We start from the raw sequence: 22,019 nt of genomic DNA, 5'->3' as shown, positions 1-22,019 counted from the left end.
TTTCACACACGGCAATCTACTGGAGCATCAGTGAATCACGCTTATTCAAATATGACCCACCAGGAAATTAATAACACTACTTCAAAGGCACCTCATGAGATTTGTGGACACCGCTTAGCTCATGATCTAAAAATATACCCCCATACAGTATATAAAAAACATACCGAAAAAGCTCAAAGGCTTTTTATTAACGTTTCAGTAGAAAAATGAATACATTGCTACGGATATGTTATGGCAGAATATTTTAGAAAACACTTTTTACTTGTGACTATAAGAGAGGACGCTTCTGTAGAACTTGCTTTGCTGCTTTTGCAAAAGTTTAGGGGCAAATGTTGCATGGAAGGATTGTAAAGTAAAATACATTAATTGGTTCTTCCTCTCCCACACATTGACTCTGACGGATGAATATATTTTCACTGGTGCATTCTGCCTCACCCACACATGTGCACTCTTTTTTACACTCCTCGTTTCTTTCACTCTCCCTCTCTTTTTCTTGGTGTATGCTCTTATACGCACAGAACACTCGCACATATACCAGATGCAGAAGTGATGCAACCAATTTGACGTTCTAAAAACAACTCACTTTAAACCTTAATATACATATGAATTTACAGTTTAGCATTGAAACATTGAAATCGACTTTACATGTAAATCATATGATTCCAACTTATTATATTGCAAACACCATACCCTCACATTTCAATTCATGCATGCACTTATGCAAGCATTTAGTAGATAATAGAAAAAACATTCAGATCGCAACAGGAGCACTTTATCCCACCGACCCAGATTACGTCATCTGTTGTCCTTCCACTGTTGATTGGGAAACAGGAATCTCTCTCCAATGCAGCTATTGGCTGGTTTAATGTGTGGCTTTAAGGCAGCACTATAGCACGATCTCTGAAAGACAGGCACTATTAGGCAGCCAGCTACACATTCAATTCAATTCCCTCTGTAATTTCGCAGAAGCAGAAAGCTCCACAACCCATCCCCCGACTGCTGTCTTTCAAGTTAACACACCCACAAGATGTCCTGTATTCCATATGCGAGCTGGTATTTAAAACGACATAAAGGATATACTGTATGCAGCCAGCATATTTATTTTTAGAATGTTATGCTCTAACATTTAACCATTTAAAACACACAATCAACACAACACACAACAAATGAAACACAATACACTCTAAAACGCACATTAGATCAAAATGCAAATTCAGTGTTTGCAAAAATAATGTATTATTGTTTCGATTGTAAACTTGGTAGAAATTGATCCTGATTCTAGGTCATTTTAAAGCTTGGTTATGAACTTGTTTTAGTCTAATATAAGAAAACAAAATGTTTGATAACTGAATCAATCTCTATTTTCATTAGATACAAAAAAGATCAACACAAAAAAACTAAATAAGAGACAAAATATAACAACTTATCACAGTTAATTTTGTATTAAAGAAATACATATCAAAGACAAACCATATAGGATCCAGGTCAGAACCCTGGGGCGAACCCAAGGTGAAAGCAAAGCAAAGACCTATTTATCAATACAATGAAGTTCTAACTGCTTAGCATCCACTTTTTCCTTTAAACATTAGCAATAAAAGAAATAGGTCAATACGTATACTGCTGCTCCACTGCTTGTAGAGACTTTGCCAGCAGAATCCATCTTTATAAAATTAATCCTACACAGCTTGCCTCATATTCTTAATTACTGCCAATGGCAGCCAAGTTCAAACAGTATCATTCAAATCACTCACTGGGGGGCTGTGGACTGCTGGGGAGCCTTGTTAAATATAGAGATGTGTGTATGTGGGAAGGGGTTGAAGTACTATGTTTTATTTCAATTATTGCTGTATATTCCCATCAGGCATGTTTCGCTGGGGCAACCCCCATGGATATGTTGTCAAACAATTGCAAGCGCTCATTAAAATGTAATTACAGGCAGACCAGAGAACACTTGCAAAAAGCTATACAGTGATTATGTTGTCACTCTTTTGATTTAAAAAAAATATATATATTGAATACATTTTCTTTCTTTACATAATTTTTTAACTAGAAAATAGATATTTACAGAGTTATGCAAATGAAGAACATTACATTCAATGCGTTGTAGTTACGATTAAATACTGAAGGAAAGGTAAAACAACACAGTCTCATCAGGTTGCATACTTTCCGTTCAAACTGTAAAGTAAGACCTGCTTGAGTTTGAACTGCAAACACTGTCTACAAATTTAAAATCTAAAATGCATATACAAAATTAATTCAATTCATTATAATGAATAATACACCCAACATATTTTCCACAAACACGCCCATCTGCAATACTGTACCGTATAATTACAAAGATTTCTTGACCAATTCATATGATACAGTGATTGTGTATGTGCCACTGTATATTTTCAGACTTAAATAGCATTTTGATTTTCAAATTGAGTCCTTTTCAGCAGTATTCTTCTTGGTCTTTGAATTCTTTGAGAGCTTCCTGGAAGAGCAGATCCTCTTACTCAAAATCTAACTGTTTATTCATCTGCATTTCCTTGGAGCTAGTGTCTTTGTCTGAACTACTGCCTGGTGAGAGCTATCACATTAACCCTGTTTATCAATGTGTTTGTGTGCAATCACAAGGGAGAGAGAGAGAGAGAGAGAGAGAGAGAGAGAGAGAGAGAGAGAGAGAGAGAGAGAGAGAGAGAGAGAGAGAGAGAGAGAGAGAGAGAGAGAGAGAGAGAGGAGAGAGAGAGAGAGAGAGAGAGAGAGAGAGAGAGAGAGAGAGAGAGAGAGAGAGAGGAGCCAGAAGGCCTGTTTTTATCATCACATTATCGTCTTAATAGGTCATTTGTCAGGAGCAGCTGCAAAATAAAAAGCTACAATCATGAAGTTGTCTTTGCTGTCTCTAAGCTTGTTTGAATCAATCACCATTGTGCCTGTGTACTGAGACCTTTACCAAACAGAACAATCTTTACTAATTTGACTACAAGGATTGCCTGTTACCATTGATTGTGTGTGTCTGCACACCCTCTGGGTGAGCGTCCGACCAGCCTGTCAGTCTTCTCAGTGACGCTTGCCACGCACTTGTGATGGTGGCATTTGGGAGGAACACGAACAGGAACATTGTTCGGTCTGCAACTGAATTATTCATAACCTTGCACATTTAATCAAAGATGAAGAGCCAGCTGCCACGATCGGATATGTCACTGCTCCACCTGCTTAAAAAGCATCGTTGAACTTTTTGTTGACACCGAATTATCTCACTGAATGATGCTGCTCTTTCATCCGTCCTTGGATGAAGCTGTGTCTGAGTGGGCACAGTGAGAGTGAGCTACCCATTTCCTCAAAATATATAAATAAAAGAAAGAAATCTATGTATTCTCTCACATGTTCTTGTTGGGTTTCTTATCATCACTCACGTCACCACAGGATGTCTTCCGTAAATATAACATTTTCTCTGCATACAGCCGTACGCTAAGCTAATCCACAAGGATAGAGGTCTGGACCCCATTCCATGCACACATACACACACAAGCACGAACACTCATACATAAATGGAGACACTTACTGATGTGTACAGGAAGCCCTCGCTGTTCATAGCCAGATAGAGTTTGGTCTGCACCCCCTGGATGGCCACCACTCGCAGCCCCACTGGAATAAGGTTGAACACGGCTGGAAAGAGAAGGACAACAGAAAAAAATGATAAACAAAGAGTACGCTTTTATTTCCATTTAAAACACTTTTTTGAAGAAAATAAGGCATTGAATACATTCAATATGTTATACAGCTACCTTAAATCCTCATGATTTTATCTTAAGATATTTAGTACATATATATATATAGTGCTTTAGTGATATGGTGAGAAGAAGAATAGTTAGACTAAACAGAGGCCAATTAACCACTTTGAAAACACAAGCCAGAAAGACAAACATTATATTGAGAATAGCCCAGAGCACGGTGAGCTCCACCTTGTTTAAATGTGCCGTTAAGGGGTTAAAATGATGGTTCTTAGTGTTCCCTTTCTCTGTCTGGATGGATGAGTTAGTTGTCAAAACCAATCCACAAATAGAGGTACAACATAAGCTCAGGGACTTAGTCACTTTCTCCCAAGGGTGGTACAAAAAAAAGCAAATGAACAAAATTAAAAACAAAAGAGAGAAACAGAGAAATTGATCAAATTAGGCTGTTGAGCTAAAATATTGAAAATCATATATCAAATTATTTTTGATGGAAAGAAATTGAACATGCTTACAAATTGTAACCAAATGTAAATCTATGATGGCGTCACCATAATGCCATTTCCCTGGGCCGATTGCGAAGACGGAGCATTACAAGACTTTTAAAAATGAGAGAGGAAACACATGTTGGTACATTTACACGTGTCACGCAGATAAACCTGCCTGTGACCAGCGGGCTGGACTCGTGTCGTGAGGTTTGGAGAGCCAGCGGCCGCCCAGCTGGTCAATGAGGTACTCCTTTCTAATTAATGTCCGCCTGTTGTATACAAGTGCGTCTGTGAGTGTTTCATAAGCTGGGAGGGATTCCACGGGCTGATTATAGGAAAGCACATGTGAAAGTCCCTAGTGATGCTTCCATACAAATGATAGCAGCAAACACAGTTATAACCTCCAGAAGAAAATCTCTCATCTCAAGTATCCCTTTTGATTGCTAAGACTCTACATTGTCACATTAAAATAGAGACTTCCCTGTTAGGACGCATGTGATAGTAGAAATTAAATGCTCACATCAGTTAAGCCGTGAGTCAGTGCGCCGTTACTCTAGGTCCTCTCTTCAACAACTTAGATTCCTATCTGCAGAAGCCTTCGACCAAAGTGCACTATAGAGACTTTTTGATGGGCCATCTCATCTGGCCTTATCGCTTTAGCACTGCAGTCCTACTTTTCTCCGGGCTTTCATTGTAAACAACAGCCACAGGAATGCATAATGTATTTACTTGGTGGAGTAAACAGGCAGTGCCAGCATATACCTCGCTCAGTGCAAGGGTGTTTACAAACCAGAACCACTCTCTTTGCGGTCTTCCATCTACCCTTTCTTCTGCTTCTACCTCTTCTGAGTTTATCGTTATTTCTTTAAATGACATGTTCTAAACATACCCAGAATAATGATGAAAAAAAATGTCAGGCTTTTGGACAGATAAAGATCCCATGATATGATATGATTGCACTTTACAGACACAATGATGGCTGATGAGACGCAATATTTGTAATGTATACATATGATCAGAAATCCTGTCCATTTCTCCTCAAACTGACTTCTCCTTACTAACGCTGTTATGTTCATGGTCGATGGCGTGCAATTTAAATCATCAGATACATTTTCATTTACGGTACGCTCGAGTTACTTAGTTAACTAACTTCAGCTCTCATTTAAATTGCCTCACTTTTCAAACACCAAGTTATTGACAGTCCTATTATGAAACAGTAATCAAAATGTGACTATGGAAGGACGCAGCGCTCTCCATGACAGATTGTTGTCTCTGTTTTTTTTTGTGATGTCTGCTTTGGCAGCTTTCTGCAGCAAATCCTGCCAAATTGTAAATGTTAAACAACTAGGACCTACTATTTACACCCGCAGTGTTTTAAACACACTTATTGTTATGTATTACATAGCATTAGCTGCATCCTCTCTCAACCTTAAAACATACTTATATTTGTGTACTAGTTAACAATGAATCACTTGCAACATTTTCTGAACAAATTATTAGAAAGAATAAAAGCAATATTCTTCGTGTTGAGGTAGATTGTCTTCATTTAAAAAAAGTATCCTCCCAACTTTTGCTATTATTTGGAGCATTGTGCAATACTGCAGTGCGTAGGCTCAACAAATCCTTTCCAGAATGTTACGGTCACAGGTTACAGATGGCAATATCAGCAAACTTTTCTACAAACCATTGTGCAGATTGATCTAGCTTGGAAATGCTGTATATGGAGCTAGAGGGGATGTTAGTGAGAAAGTATTTATTGTAAAAACCAACCTGATTTGCAGACTTATTAACAAAACACATTTGGATTTGTGCGAACACACTTTGTTTCCTTTTTCTCCTGTATACAGCACCGTTTTTAGATGATATGATTTGTGTCTTCCTCTGCGGAAACTTCTCGCTACCTGAGCTGTTCTTGTCTTTATAATTGCAAAGCCCACTGAGCTTTCTGCCTTCGTGCTCGCACCACGACACATATCTGCAGTCCACTTCATTTCAGAAGGATTACCAGCCGATGTACCGTTGGAGATTTTCAAGAGCGGAAACTCAATTACTTCATGGCTCCTAGAAACACCTGAGCAAACTGAAGAGGATGACAGCACCCACCCACTCACAGACGTTTCCTATTGTCGAGAGCCACACAGGATGAGAAAGGTGATGAGGCCTGAGAGAAAGTTTTCACGATTGCATGCAGACTGTCTCCATGCCTAACATGCATCCGCTAGCAGCCAGGGAGTCATGAACAATTTGGTTCGACTATAAACTCGAAGGTTAACAGCGTTCGCTTGTCACATTTTAAACTTTTATTATATCTGTAACTTATTCCGAGAGCAGCTTGCCTGCAATTAGAGCAGACTAGAGCATGACGGCTAAAAAGCTGTTGTGACAACATTACACTGCACTTCTGCTGTGTATGATTACTGTTCGACTGTAGTCGCTCTTTGTTGGAGGTAAATTGGATTACGCTGTACCGGAGTAAATAATGTACGACCTATATTCAGATACAGAAATTGGATTTGATGCATTTGTGAGTATAGTGTTGCATAAGAGATGTCACTGTTTTAGACTGTTGCATTCTCAGGAAGCTCGAAAGAGACATTATTCATCATTCAATAGTCACAGGTTAGACAACTTCTCTTAGGACTACAGTAAAAACTCTGAAGAGAGAGAATATTGAATATATAAGAACATTTAATGCCAGGTGTCAGGCTTGAAAACGTTAATACAATATTAGAACGTCTTTGGATATTAAATTGGAATTGATCTGATGTGAATGACACTTCAGAAGACTTCAAATGAGTTTGCCTAATTCTGGGATCCACAGCATCCTCAATCTTAGAATAGAGAATGACACTAACAATATCTTGAAACTGTATTGTCTATCTTCAAATGTCAGGGTTGAAGAAATAACATTGCATTGTGTTACTGTGAGACAGTAGCCTTCTTCTTCTGAAGAAAATTATAAAGAGTTGAATTACAGCTCTGAGTTTTGATTCTCTAGAGTCTAGACACACAGTGTGTTTGCTTGGTTTTGACGCAGCACAAGAAAATAATTGAAACTTTTTACAATGGGAGATTAATCACCGGGATATATGAGACTTGGATTTGTTATTTTTGACATTGTTTGCAATCCTAATGAAAATGTCGGAGAAATATAGAACTTCTTTAGTAGCACAAATCCTTGTATTCGTAAGTGAGGGTGTGTGTTTGTGTGTGTGTGTGTGTGTGTGAGTGTGTGTGTGTGTGTGTGTGTGTGTGTGTGTGTGTGTGTGTGTGTGTGTGTGTGTGTGTGTGTGTGTGTGTATATGTGTGTGTGTGTGTGTGTGTGTGTGTGTGTGTGTGTGTGTGTGTGTGTGTGTGTGTGTATATGTGTGTGTGTGTGTGTGTGTGTGTGTGTGTGTGTGTGTGTGTGTATATGTGTGTGTGTGTGTGTGTGTGTGTGTGTGTGTGTGTGTGTGTGTGTGTGTGTGTGTGTGTGTGTGTGTGTGTGTGTGTGTGTGTGTGTGTGTGTGTGTGTGCACATTTGAGTAGGTCCTCTCCCACCATCACAAGACACCAGTAACTCCAAGCGGACTGTGCTCTCCATCACCATGGAGACAAGCGCACCCAGCGCCTAACAACGCTATTTTTGGAGCAGTGCAAAGAGCCTCACTCTTTCTCCTTTTCCTATTCAGCAGCACTCTTTAATTTTCTCTTCAAAAACTATGATGGAGCCACTGCGGGCCAGTTGTTATGCAAGTCAACAGGGAAGTGAGTCCGTGCAGAGGTAATGGGTGGGGTGGTCAGTGTGTCAAGTATAGTATAATATATGAGCGTAAATAGAGATGTTGTCATTATTTCATTAATTTAAGGTCTACTCAAAAAGTCAACGTTGTGTAGTTTTATTTTTTGCTATCATTTTATTCCATTCTAAACCAATTACGAGGTTGTGTTCTGATAGGAGAACATCCCACTTGCAAAGAGCTGCTATTTATATCTGAGATACACCCGCCATCTCCACCAGGGGAGTAATTGAATACTGAGGTACTAATTCAGGGGCTCCAGAAGTGTTTACATCTGCTTAGTGTCAGGATTATAGTGAGTATTACATCAAAGCTGCATCAGTGTGTCATGTAGATCTTTACTCAACAATATACTGGCAAAGTGGATTTCACATAGGTCACTAACCACTGTCCTATTCTAATCTTCAAAAGCATGTAGTCTTCACATCACTGTCTAATTATGAGGTGGTGTATTTCATCTGTATTGTTAGAAGACATGTGGCTGTGGTATTACTCTTCCATTGATCTCCTCTTCAATCTGCCTATTGGGAAACAGAGAGCTGGTGGGTGTAATGGCAATAATAGGGATGCATTGAGTATAAGACATGACTTGCTCTCACAACAGAGGAAGATTGTAGGAGAGTAAAAAGCCAATCGTTGTGAGTGTTGAGGTTGCCATAGGATGACTTTCATTAGATGAAATAAACCACTTATCCAAACTGCAGACCTTAAATGCACCGGCAATATGAAGTAAGTGTTTTTCTCAGCACTATGAAGTATGAACCGATACAAGCACACTTTTGAAAAGTTTAAAATGATAATCAAGAATAAAATTCACCAAATTAGATGACGAATTATATATAAAATACGAGATTATCACAATACTGAAGTCTTGATATGATGATGATAATAGCAATATTAAATGGCTTGTGATTTGCCTATACTTTTGCAATAACATATATTTGATATATAACAGTGTATTACCTTTTTTCTTTACTGCAAATTATGCATCTTTTTTATCTAGTAAGAGTTTCACACATTTCTGATTTTGTTTTATGAGGTTCCCCATGACCATCAGTACATCATGGCAATGGATGTACGTACGTCGATTAAACAAGGGGGTGCAAAATATAAGAGTGAAACTTACAGTAACCATTGTCCTCCTCCTTCGTTCCATCAATGGTTCCATCTGCCTGCAGCTGCAAGTGGAAACCTTGTCGACTGTAGAGCTTCGTCACAATCCCCTTCAACTGGGGCTCTGTGGAGGGACACAAAGACAGGAAGACAGGAATGAGACCACACACTTTAGAAACACATGAATGTTACAGTGAGATGTCACCCTTAGCCTTCTAAAGGGACACTTTCAAATGCTTCAGTTTCAGTTTACTCATCGCCATCTTGGAAGTAACTGGATCCACAAAGTTCAGTTTAGTCATGGGGCATCAAGACAGAGTGAAGCCACAGTGGGACAAAAAGGAGCAGCACGACGGCTGACTTTGATAGGCTGCCACACGTGTCAAGCAAACACAATCACCACCAAAACATGTCGGAAGAAGCAATTAAATTATTACGAATTGAACTTCTCTTGACATTATTAGGTGAATCCTGTTCACTGTCACTTTTATTATAAAGAAGTTGCCTAAACAAAACAGCAGCATGTGTAAATTGAAATTATTTAAACATTTCTGCTTCTTCTTCTGTTATTGTTCAATTGGTTTGTGCAATGTTGCTGTATCCACAATCCGCACACTTTCTTTCTTTTTTCTTCAGGGCAAAAGATGTAAAAAAGGCAGCCCCATGGTTCCCCAGTTGAGAAGTCAGACCACAGATGGAGACGAGCAAATCAAATCAAATTTAAAAATGGCTTTGGGGCGTGAGGTGGCTCAGTGGTCTAAGATGGCTGATGACATTTATTCTATGGCCCCCCTTCTCTCTCTCTTCATGCTTCCCATCACTCTCTGCATATGAACTGTCCAATACAGGTAGAATTTGTGTGAGAAACATTGGTTTCAAATGCCTCGAATACTTTTTTTTTGCCATCAAAAAAACTCTAAATCCTAATCTCGATAACATCTGTGATATAATACGACAACAATTTGAATGAAGTACATTCTGAATAAAACATTGAACTTTTAGTGAAAATGAAAGCACTTGTGAAGAGAGTGCCAAACATGTTTTTCAAATTGAGAATTAGGATCTGTATTTTTTTAAATACTAGTTTAGGACATTTTAAACAAGGATAGTAGAACAAGACAAAAGAGATGTCTGTACCATCACATTTGCAAAGCCACACTATATGTTGCAACAAATAAAACAAGCTCCAGTGAGTCTAAAAGACAATAGTTTGAAGTGGCAGATGATTTACTTTTGAAGTGGCTGTGCAGTCTGTGTTGCATCAGTGTAATGTCTGATAAGAGCTAAGTGCTGGTTACTGTCCCTGGTTGAGTGTCCTTTACTGTGGTTTACCACACCTTTCATCTATCCTTTCATCTCACTTACCTTTCAATACTGCCTCTTCTGCCCTTACTTAGGTTACTTTTGCTGCAGAGAAGTTGTGTGTACTGGAAATATTGTAATGCTTTTGTTGTGAAACTTTGTACTTCGCATTAGTATGTTATGACAGTAGCCTGAACATAATTTCATAAACACCTATGTACTTTAAACACAGAAGAGCATCACAATATTCCTACTGCATTACCAGACAGCGCACGAAAGTAAATACACGGCCCTAACTGAAAGATGCTAGCTCTTAGTGTTTTCGCAGATAACATCTTCTTTGTACTCATTGCTTTCTCTACGGGATATGGAATTTAAAAGGGAGAAGGGTGCAAAAACTGAAGGACAGTTATTGCATAAGATTGCATCCTAACCTCCAGTTGCATCATATGTAGTTACAGAACAGCTTGGAAATCAAGAGGTTGGGTTGATAACATTTTGGAAGAAATCTCAGATCATCTCCTGTCATCGTATCCACGCACACACATACAGAAACTGACACAACCAAGAAAAGGTCAGCTTTGGGCCGGAGTAGGATGTGATCAGTTTTGATTTGCAGCTGCGGTCACTTTTTGCACTAGATTGGTAAGGGAGTGGGTGCTTCAGGCGACAGAGACACATTTATGTCATTGCAAGGATACAAGGGCCTGCCCTGGATGATGTCCTCATAATACTTTTCCCCTATAATATTATAAAAGTACTATAGGCAATATACTTATAGTTGTCATTTAATTATTGTACTATCTGCCGAGTAATATAACAGTTGTAAACATCCTCAACAAAGAACTTAGCCAACAGTAGATGTGGAAATATAACTTGTGAGCTGTTAAAATGTAAAACCTGCTTTATTTTTAAATTCGTGGATGTGTATTTCTTTTTTGAAGTAATAGTCTACCCAAAGGAAGCATGTTGAAATCGTATTAATCCTTTTAGAGACTAAAATAGAATCACCTATGATTAATTTATTATTCAGTATTCAGATCTAACAGTGAGCAATGGTCTGCAAGTGACAGTCTTTAGTGATTTCCTAAATCGACTTAATAGTAGCCTAACTTTTGTATATATCTTGTCCAGTGTGGCCTGGATAAGTGGACAGTGAAGAATAAAGTATACTTTTAATATATCCCTCAGCAGTCTGATATGCCAAAGGTGACTTCTCTGTGGAGAAACTAAATAAAGAGCCCCGTCCTCCCAACAACTGACGGACTCATTAATCTTTCGAAATCTGCATAATGGAGCAGTACTCAGTATAATCTCTGGAGTAAAGATGATTTTTGAAAGATAATGGCATTCTACAATGGATGAAGCTATAGCGATCCTGAGGATGATAGCCTGGTAATATTTCAAAACAGACCTGGTCGTCTCCTTCGCCTCTTCTTGGAGCCAAAGAGTTTGACCCGGGAGAAAACGTTCAGTCGGTTGGGTTTCTCACATGTGGTTCCCTTGACTTTAGTGGGGCTGCTAACGCAGCGGCAGGCATTATTCTTCTCCCGCTCCCTCGCCTGCCTCTTCTGCCTTATGAGGGAGCTCGCTATCGCTGCAGCCATGGCCAGTTTGACAGCGGAAAAACTTCCGAAGAAGCGTGAAAATAACCACCAAGAAGGATCCCGAAGGTAAGCGTCCAGGCGCAGATGGAACAACAAAGGTTCGTCAAATAACAAATAATTTGCCAAATGGACTATTAAGAGTAGACCAAACAAATAGTCCTAGTAATGCGGTAAAGCCTGTTAGATAATGTCCAAATGAATCATGTTTCCAGAATTTGGGCGTTATTCAAATATTGTCCGTTGCATCTCCGAGAGAAAAAAGTGAAACTTAACAAAAAATAAAATACTTTCACCAAAGCACGTTGCATGTTCTCGCAACTGAATCATTGTCCTTGCATTACAACAAATGTGCACTAACCCAGTCTCCGTAAGCGGTTTTGCTTTAAACCACTAAACTATGCCGGTGCACATGGTGCTCGGGTAGCAGTCAGTGGTGAATGAGGCTCAGCGCGCAGCCAGAGGATGGGAACACCTGTTTGCAGGCAGCGGGAGTGTTTGCAGGGCTCCTTATCTGCTTTCTCTAATCCCTCACTGAAGCTGCTGCTGTCACAGACTTAACACCTCGTTTTAGAAAAGGCAAAGCAGAGCATGTGAACGAATCGCTAAAGAAATTCCATTTGTGTTTCTGTTTTTAGTTAAAGCAAGGCAAGGCAAAAGCAGCAGGCGCATCATTGTGGGTGCAGTATCCGAGCTCAGCGCAAAGCACAGACTCAGCTGCTCAGAGTATCCCACCGACAAACTGGAGAGGAGCAGCGGGCGAGGAGGGGGAGGGGGGCAGGGAGTCTAACTAGTGGGACACACACAGGCAATGTGCACAATTAGAAAATCTCCATACAGGCCGTCATATGGGGGAATTCATGTCTCATATCCAGATAATGGGGTGTATGCAGTGGGGGCGGAGAGTGGCATAGAGGAGAAAGACAAGAGAGAATAGAGAGAATACCACACTTTTCCATATTTTTTTAATACGGTGGACGAACAAAGTGGAATGCATGATACAGGTTGGTTTTAACGAATTTATATTAAAAAAAACATGTTTCTAACTTGTGTCAGGGCGAGCGTCCACTCGTAGAGAGACTGCAAACAAAAGATAAAATAAATAAAATGGGATTTATTAACTAATGTAATTTCCCACTAGAGTGCAGATACATGCAAGGGATTTGACAGCAGCTACAGCCATCATCAAACATCATCAGTGATGTTAATGCAAGATCAATAAAGTGAGGCATAAGCAGCGATTTATTTGATTACATTACAGAAAATGCCATTACACGGCAGCATACATTCTAATATTATTAATACGCTTTTCCTATCTGAAATGATTCCCCCTTTTATCCTATTTTTTTCTCTATCAATTACTGTAATAATTATGAGTTTAGATCATGAGAACGCCAACGGAAAATCGTGTGTTCAACATAGTTGTATGTTAGTTTTATGTTGAACACCAAAGGTTAAATCCTGACACTAAGGGTTCTGTCATTTCCACCCTGACTGCAGGCCTCATCTTTGCTTGTATTTTTTCCTCAGCTCTGGAGTTAGACCCTAACCAATAATGCCATCTACAGTCCTAACCCAAAACTGCAGCTAAAGTTTTATCCATTTCCTCTGTTTAATAATATACAGTAACACACCTCAATTGTATGCATCTTAACTTAGTTGAATGAATAAAAGTCGTCCTATAATGAAGTGTGAACTCTTGCTAAAATAAAATAAATGCAAAATAGATATATATTATATATAAACAGCATGCAGTTATGTGTTCTTAATAAATCAAAAATCTCTAAACAAACAGCGACAAAAATCCAGAGAAAAACAATTGAGATACTTAAAGGCCGAAGACTCCCTTTCAGCACCACGGACAGCTCCGAGGCGGTCAACCAAGAAAGGAACTACTTTTCAACAAAATAATGTATTTAACGTAGTGTTAACATACAACATAACTCAAAGTAAAAAAAACTAAATTCTAGTCTAAAACTTGGAAAGCTGGAATCAAATACATTCGAAAATAAAAATTATCTAATAAAAAAGTAAATAAAAAAATAATGCAGCATTAATTTAAAAACAGCAGCATACCTGAAACGGATTTTCTCAATGGAAAACTCATGATTCTTTACAGCGAAGCCAAAGCGGTGATCGGATAGCAGCAGTCGTTGTGAAGTGGAAGCTGTAGTCTACATTCAGCAAAGTTCAAACCATTGTCAAACAGCTGTCAGAGGCGTAGTGGAAGAGAAAGTATCGAGGCGTGGCCATCAACAGGAAGATCATTACAGGACATTAGCGACATGCCATTATGACTTCTAAAATGCTCATTAAACATTCATTTGGAGGTCTTGTTGATCCGGCAAACACGGGCGTGTGTTCACTGTATTCCTGCGGACGAAGGGGCCGGATTGAAGGAAAGTGATCGAAAATGCAGGCTGAGATTGTACTTCCTTCTTGAGGGAGGGAAGACTTTGCTCTCATATTACAAAAAAATGATGTAAAATGATCCGATAATGCGTTGACTAAACCGGTTATACTGGCCCGTCCACTTTGGACTGAAATATATATTGATGTACATTCAACCGAGACAACATGCATTAGGCAAAGTGTTTTTTACAAAGACAGACCATTCTATGCAGATCACACAGTTCATGCTGAGACTGACCAAATATGGCATGTTGTTTGATAGTATCACGACATACATTACTGACAATACAAGGCATGAAATGTAGCCTCTTGTTTTGCTACAAGTATGCCTACAGCTCACTTTCTCATTAGTCCCATATGCAATCAAGAGTAAAGTGTATCTTTCATAAACGTGATTACAGAGGTAAATGCTAAATGCTGTATGTAATGATGGACTAAATAATGAGCTCCGGGATAATAAAGCCTTAAAGTACTCGTGCCATTTAGTGGACTCGGGAGCTCACTGACCATGCACAACTTTGACCACTAGATGGAGCTAGTGGACAGGCTATGGGGAGCAGCGGATTAACCCTAAAGGTTAAATCCACATGAAATCAAGTCATGTGCCTCTTTACAAAGGGCATCAGGACTTGAATAAATAATCTAAACACCGTTTTTGAATTGTATCTATGTATGTGATCGTGACAAACATCGATTTAACATTTCATTAAATGTAGCGCTATCAGACCTTAAAAAATGTCCTCAAATCCCAGAAACAATTAACTCTACCAACTAATAACAATCATTTCCCTTTTTCAAAGCACCACTGAGCAGCACTCCCATAACAAGTCATATTTGAAGCTATGTGCAATAATAGCAGGTATTCAAGACTACTATATATTTCCAATGACAAATACTACTACATCAAATAGTGAATCAACACAGCAAATACATACATATTTGATTCAGAGAATGACTGATAATGCAAGATGCTGACTATCAACAATAATGTGGAAGAAAGTAGTGAAACTAAGATTATAAACAGCTCATGGGTCAATACCAATATATTGATTTACAGGACATGTGGCATAAATGACAGGTGGCATACTGAAGGGATAAAAGTATTTGTTTTCCTTTTTACTATTATTGATTTTGTCTATAATGGAATAGAGAAAATGTAGCGTTTACTCCCATACAGTCTAAGAAAAGTTATTTCAGGGGTAAACTGTGCATAATAGTCATTCTTTATCTTAAAAACAGAATGTACAGTACAGTGTGTTAATACAAGGAGCATTATATCCATCAATAATAGTAAAACACATTATTTGTATAGCGTTTTTCCCACTGTTCAAAACACATTTAATCATTACAGTGATGATAAATAGGACGCTTACAAAGATATTTTCTCATAACAAGAAAAACCAAATATCTTGCCACAGCAACGAGCAAAAAAACATCCTCATTACTAAGAATAGAAGTCTGAGCAAATCATCATGTTTCTCTTTGTAAAAGCGTTATTAAATGTTTTCCTTTCCTTGATAAACCTAAACTCACAAAATGTTACACGGGTAGTTGGTTCAGCCAAGAAACCAGTTATGTTTTAGTGCTCTTCTAATCAATACTGCATGATTTCCTATTTCCTGCCATCTCCTCCTTAAACCCACAGGAAATGTAGTTCTTACACAGCAACACTTAAAACAAGTCTAGGACTGAGTTTCAACAGAGCTGCAGGTCTTTAACATACATCACATAGATGAGAAATGTGTCTACTTAAATGTGGTGTTTTAAATTCAGCACTAAAATCATACCAAACTAAATGTTACTGTAGCTATTGAAAGGCCAACGTGTACTGTAGTTGTGATTGTGTGTAACCAATGTAAATATAAGATGCATTACAATATGATACATTTGAAAAATACATAGATCCAAAAAAACTTAGATGCCTGAAGAAACTATTTTAGGCAAGAATGTCAAGCTTGTATTGAAAAGGTTAGTAAAAAATGACTTCAATCAAATTGTATAAGAGAAGGAGCCCAATATGACTGTGTATCACATGTGTTGTATACTGTGAGTCCTTGTAAAATGGGACCTCTCCTACAGCAGCACAGCAATAGCTGCGGATGCTGCTATAAAGTAGGGATGCAGTGCTCCTACCCTACAATACATGTTACTACCTCACTCAGAAAAAGGTGTACAAAGACCCTCTGTCTATACAACCTAGTGCAGTATACACTTTCTCTGTGTGGTACTATATGATCAATCTAATTCTGCCACGAGCAAACACAGACAGACTGAGCACCAGAAGCAGATCCCAGGTTTTGCTTCTGTCATCCCACTCCTGATAAACCTGGGCCATCACTCAAGCAGACAGCGTGGCCCTTCAGCAGGATGGCTGGGTTTATCACTGACAGTTAGGAGGACAGGAAACCGTAATGAGAGTCGAGCCGCATTGTACAACAGCGACACTAATCAAATACCTAGATAATACCAAAGAAGGTGCACATGTGTATAAGCCTGATAATGTCTGTTACACTGTCACTGCTGTTCATAGCAGCAGCAAAGCATGATGGAGGAGGACAAATAAATAATAGCATGCAATACTGTAGCTGAAAGTGGAACTGGTGAGATAAATACAAGAGAGACTTATAAATAAATATGGTGTTGAAACAAAAATAGTATGAATCATACGCTTTTGTTTCATCCGAAGTGCTTCAGTATCATTTGTTTTCAAATGTCTCTGAAGAAAATATAGATTTAGTCCTCTTTTGTCCTAAAAACAAGACAAGAGAGGACTATTTTTGACTCATTTGAAGCCTAACACACACTTTAAAGTGGCCGCCGATGAGTCTGTGAAAGTTGAGTCTGTTGTCAGAAAACGTAACCTTGAAATCAGATGGGCGAAAAGTCTCTGGTTTTATCAAAATGTAATAAAAGTTTCTGTCCGAACAAATACCCTGATCTCTGTAACCTACACCTGTACACACAATGTACACAAGTCAAGCAAGGTCATTCATTTATACACACTCCTACACAAAAGCTGCCTCTGTGTCTTTGTTTTGTTCTGCTGTAGCAATGTGCCACGGGCAGATTAATTACTGTAGTGATGAATTACTGTAGTGCCCCGAAGTGAAGGTAGCCTCTTCGGGGACACCTTCACTGTAACGCACTCACACACATACTGTACAGGACGACAACACTAATTAAGAATAGCTAAAAGTATACACTTCTAAGCGTCCATCATAATGCAATCATAGTGTCTACACTACAATGCACTCTGATTGTTTATTGAAAGTAGTGTCTAAACCTAGCCAGATAATAAACTCACTTTACTGCTAAAAGATGCTTTTAAGAGCCTGAACAGTGAAGAGGTGTTTGCCTAGCACAAAATGCTGACATAGAAAAGTCTTGCAGGTGGTGTTTAATCAATAAACTGTCGAACATAGTCTTATGAAAAGTGCCATTCAGGCTGCACACGCACCTAACTGTGTGAGCAGCGCAGGTCTTCACAGACCCAGGAGGTCCCAGCTCCGCTCTGCTCTCGCCCTCTCTGTCCACCAGAGAGCAGAGCTCCAAAGTAAAAGCGGAGATATGCCTGAGAGCTGCCAAGGTTGAGCACTGTGTTGACCTCCGCATTATTAAATATAACCAAACGATTAAACCTATCTCCTCTTATTAATAACCCGAGGCTGTCATGATAACACTAAGGGTTTAATTAATTCTTAAATTCACAGAGAAAAGTGGCTTCGAGGGCAAACACTGCATAAATTGGGAGGTTAACCTTGCTCGTGGAGTCTAATAAAGGGCAAAGTTGCATACTTAGATTGTGCCACTGATTACATCAAGATATTAACTGTCCAAGTATGAATATCTTAACATATCATTGGAAAATGCAATGGCAGGATTTTTTGTTGAACCTCTTGGTACAGAGTGAGGGGATGAAGTGAAATATTACCAGGGGGGGGAAGAAAACGATCTCTGATAAGCTGAAAGGGTTAATGCTTCATTCAGCCCCCTGGCAGCATTGTGCTGGCTGTCTGCTCTTTGTGCGTGCGCCGCTACACAAAATCCACTACAACAGCAGCTCCCAGCATGCTAGGCCACCAGTGCCATAGTGACACCACTCGTTACCATGGAGACTGCACACACGCAAGAGGGTGTGTGTGAGAGATAGAGGGAGAGAGAGAGAGAGAGAGAGAGAGAGAGAGAGAGAGAGAGAGAGAGAGAGAGAGAGAGAGAGAGAGAGAGAGAGAGAGAGAGAGAGAGAGAGAGAGAGAGAGTGTGTGCGTGTGTTCTGAGAATGGGGGTTGGCTAATGCAGAACATGGAACCATAACTCAAGATTCCAGAAGAGGAGGGGGCTCGGGTACCGTCATGGCCGACTGCCTGCCACACTAGGGCCAATGATGGTGTGATCCCTCCCCCACGCAGGGCTGCGTTCAGGGCATGGAGGCAGGGAGTCAGTAGGCTCAAACTAAAACCCGCGAGTCCTATTGTTTTCCTAGCACACATTTGTGGACAAACATTGCAAAAAAGTGCCAAAAAGTGCTCCTTTGTAGCGAATCATTAGTGAGGGACAGTTACAGGTCTTTTGTCAATGCTGGAACAGATAGAAACTATCTGTCGTTAACTGTGCTTTATTATTCTGCCAGAATGATTTCGTAATGACAGCGTGAATCTTATTTTTAGCTTCATTAAAAATAACATAAAACACATAGGCTATATTTTTCAAACATTAACACTGCATTGATGATACCTGAGCTGAGTGCCAGCCTGCTCCTCGTTAAAACACTAGCATCTCAATCTCGCTTTAAAACAGGGGAACTAATTAGGAGCAGAAAAACACAATGTCTGGAAATGTTCATTCAACCTCTCACCTTTTGTCTAACAACTTCAAAGTAGGACTGATCAGCACTGCCATATTTCCCCTCGCAGAGCGACGATAACTGTAGATATTTTTACCCAAGAGAAAGAAACACAACACTATTTTCTACATCAATAAAAGATAAATATGGCACTGGGAAAAGGTGTTGAGCCTCTGCCAGACACTTTGTATCTGTCTTCTATATAATGATAGAAATAGATGAGGATGTGCACTGCTAAAAATGATCATCAATAAGATGTTTATTTCCAATTTAGATTTTCACTGCATGACACGAAGAAGAAGAAGAAGAAGAGGAAAAGTTTCAATTGATCTTCATTCATGCGCGCCTCAACCAGTTGCACAACATATTATGCAAATAGTGATGCAGTTCTTTCATTATGTAAATATGACATTTTGCCACTATAAGAATAACTTAATAAATATATAATATTGTGATTATAATTGGTCAGTGAAATTGACGACATTACAAACCCGAGGACTTTGCTATCGTAACTCAGCTGACTGTTTAGTGCTCTTTCTCTAATAAGAACCTATATTACAACCTGTATTGTAAATTAAAAATAACAATTGACATGTAGCTGTTATGGAGTACACCTTATAAGCTTTTCCTTTTAGATACTTGGTATACCTTTGAACAGAAATCAGTGACTAAAATACTGCAAATACGCAACTGAATAAATGTACACAGGTTCTATATATTCTGTTCTGTCCCTTCTTGATTTAACTGCATTTGAAGTACATCATTTAGCTGGGATCCATGCTGTGGGGCTTTCACATGCTGTTGCTGCACTCTTTGTGTCTGTATGTGCCTGTGTGTGTGTGTGTGTGTGTGTGTGTGTGTGTGTGTGTGTGTGTGTGTGTGTGTGTGTGTGTGTGTGTGTGTGTGTGTGTGTGTGTGTGTGTGTGTGTGTGTGTGTGTGTGTGTGTGTGTGTGTGTGTGTGTGTGTGTGTGTGTGTGTGTGTGTGTGTGTGTGTGTGTGTGTGTGTGTGTGTGTGTGTGTGTGTGTGTGTGTAAGGCTGTAACGACGTGGAGAAATCTCAATCAGAGGTACCAAACGGTGTGTGAAATGGCCAGAGTTCAGACAGCAGCGTGCAGGGAATGACTAATGCTGTACCAGCGATCTGCTCTCATTACTCCCGACACAAGAGTGTAAAACTACAGGCCACAGAGGCTCCCTATCCCTCTTGTGCTCAAACTAGATAGAAAAGATGTAGATGGTTGGCGATACTTTAGGTCAAAGACCCTGAGACTAGTTATTTCTGATGATAACAGAGTCTGGCATGTCCTCTTTGTTTCTTGGGTGCCCTGAGCAGAAATATGATAAGGAATTGGGTTTATTATACACTCAGGACCGGTTATGGAACATCAAGGGGAATATGTCAGCAGGCCATGTTTATATTTGGGCTACTAATTGAAATATAATATCTGTGCGTGTACGCGGACAACATTTGTGTGGCTTTTAGCACCGACTGCATGACCCAGCAGTTCTCAGGTCCCCCAGGGGATTGTGGGTAAATCATAGCTTGTTGTTGTAAGCCAGATGAAGAAGTCCCCGTGACTGATTGCTGTGTATGGAGACATAGACAGGTTGAATGCTTTACAGCAGCAGAGAACTAAAGCAACAGCGTGAGGTTGATTCAATGAACAAGACTCAGCTCAGATTACAGGGAACATATGATGTCATTTTGTACATCCACTGTACACAATCAGATTGGTGCATATAAGGCTTGTTTCTGGGTTAGCGACCCTGAGGACACATTACTTTTCCATCAGTTGGCTGAAGTAGTGTATGGGAAGATAAGATCATATACCATGATGTATACATCCTTTGCACTTTTGTATGTAGATAATTCAACAAGCACACGTCTATACATGGATACAATACACACATCCACACACAGGCAGCCAGCCATTAAAATGTAATAGAAGTCTCTAAATGCCTGTTATCAGAACAACACCCAGTATCTATCAGTGCCAGCATCACAACAGGAGGTAGCCGGAGGAGGGAATCAAGTGTGGGAGAGGCTCCCTTGCCAAAATGGATGACTGAGCAGCTAACATGTGTGAATCATAGATGGTAAGTCAATGGAGGCCCTTTGGCAATCTATCACAGTGGGAAAGCTACAGGGAGACGGAATAGGAGCTCAGAGACCGTAATCGAGAAAATCACTTGTATTTTCTTTCAAGTTATCCCTCCTCTATTAAGCAGAACACACTCAGGAAATAGGCTCCCATCACACTGAAGAGGGACATCTGGTATCAAAGAGAAATCCAGCCAGTGTGCAGGCGTCAACAAAAAAAAGCACAGACTTTCTGAAAGTTTGTATTAATAACTCCATGCTAATTTTACCCTGTCTAGCAAGAGCCGTCTTAGTCCCAGAATACAGTGAAGTGATGATGTCCTACATATCCTTTCCAGACTGACACATCAAGGAAGGGAATGGAGTGAGATTAAAGGCATCATCTCAGACACCAGCTGGCTTAAACTGTCTACTTACTGCTGGAGACACAAAGGAAAGCTCTGAGACTGGCTCGAGAGCGCAAGGTCATGCTTCATCATTTTTTAAGAGTTGCTAACTTAGGAAATATTGTTCTCTTAGGTGATGGACACTACTTCACAAGGATTATGAAAGCGGAAACGGTGCTATTCTTGAAACTAAAACTGTTGGTTTTATGGTGTTTTGCTTTGGAAGTGGCAATTAAAGGTTTCTTAAGGAAGATGAAAACATGTGTCTTTCTTGTGC

At 39.5% G+C, this 22,019-nt stretch overlaps 1 protein-coding gene across 4 annotated transcripts in view; it reads right to left on the bottom strand.

Annotated features, from left to right (window-relative positions):
- Positions 1 to 22,019, bottom strand: part of fgf13a (fibroblast growth factor 13a) — an 82,816-nt gene that overhangs the window by 11,314 nt on the left and 49,483 nt on the right. For 3 of the 4 annotated variants that reach the window (XM_079670264.1, XM_079670263.1, XM_079670266.1), the window contains 2 exons: positions 9,110 to 9,220; positions 3,548 to 3,651 (listed from right to left, as the gene is read on the bottom strand). In XM_079670264.1, coding sequence (XP_079526390.1) covers positions 3,548 to 3,651; positions 9,110 to 9,220 — 215 coding nt within the window. Of the gene's footprint in view, positions 1 to 3,547; positions 3,652 to 9,109; positions 9,221 to 11,812; positions 16,441 to 22,019 lie in introns of those variants that run through there. The other variant, XM_079670265.1, reaches the window with a different exon arrangement.

The sequence above is a fragment of the Notothenia rossii genome, assembly GCF_949606895.1.
Source record: "Notothenia rossii genome assembly, chromosome: 3".
Lineage (NCBI taxonomy): Eukaryota > Metazoa > Chordata > Actinopteri > Perciformes > Nototheniidae > Notothenia > Notothenia rossii.
Note: the sequence above shows the minus strand (reverse complement) of the source record. Positions and strands in the feature narration are given on the sequence as shown.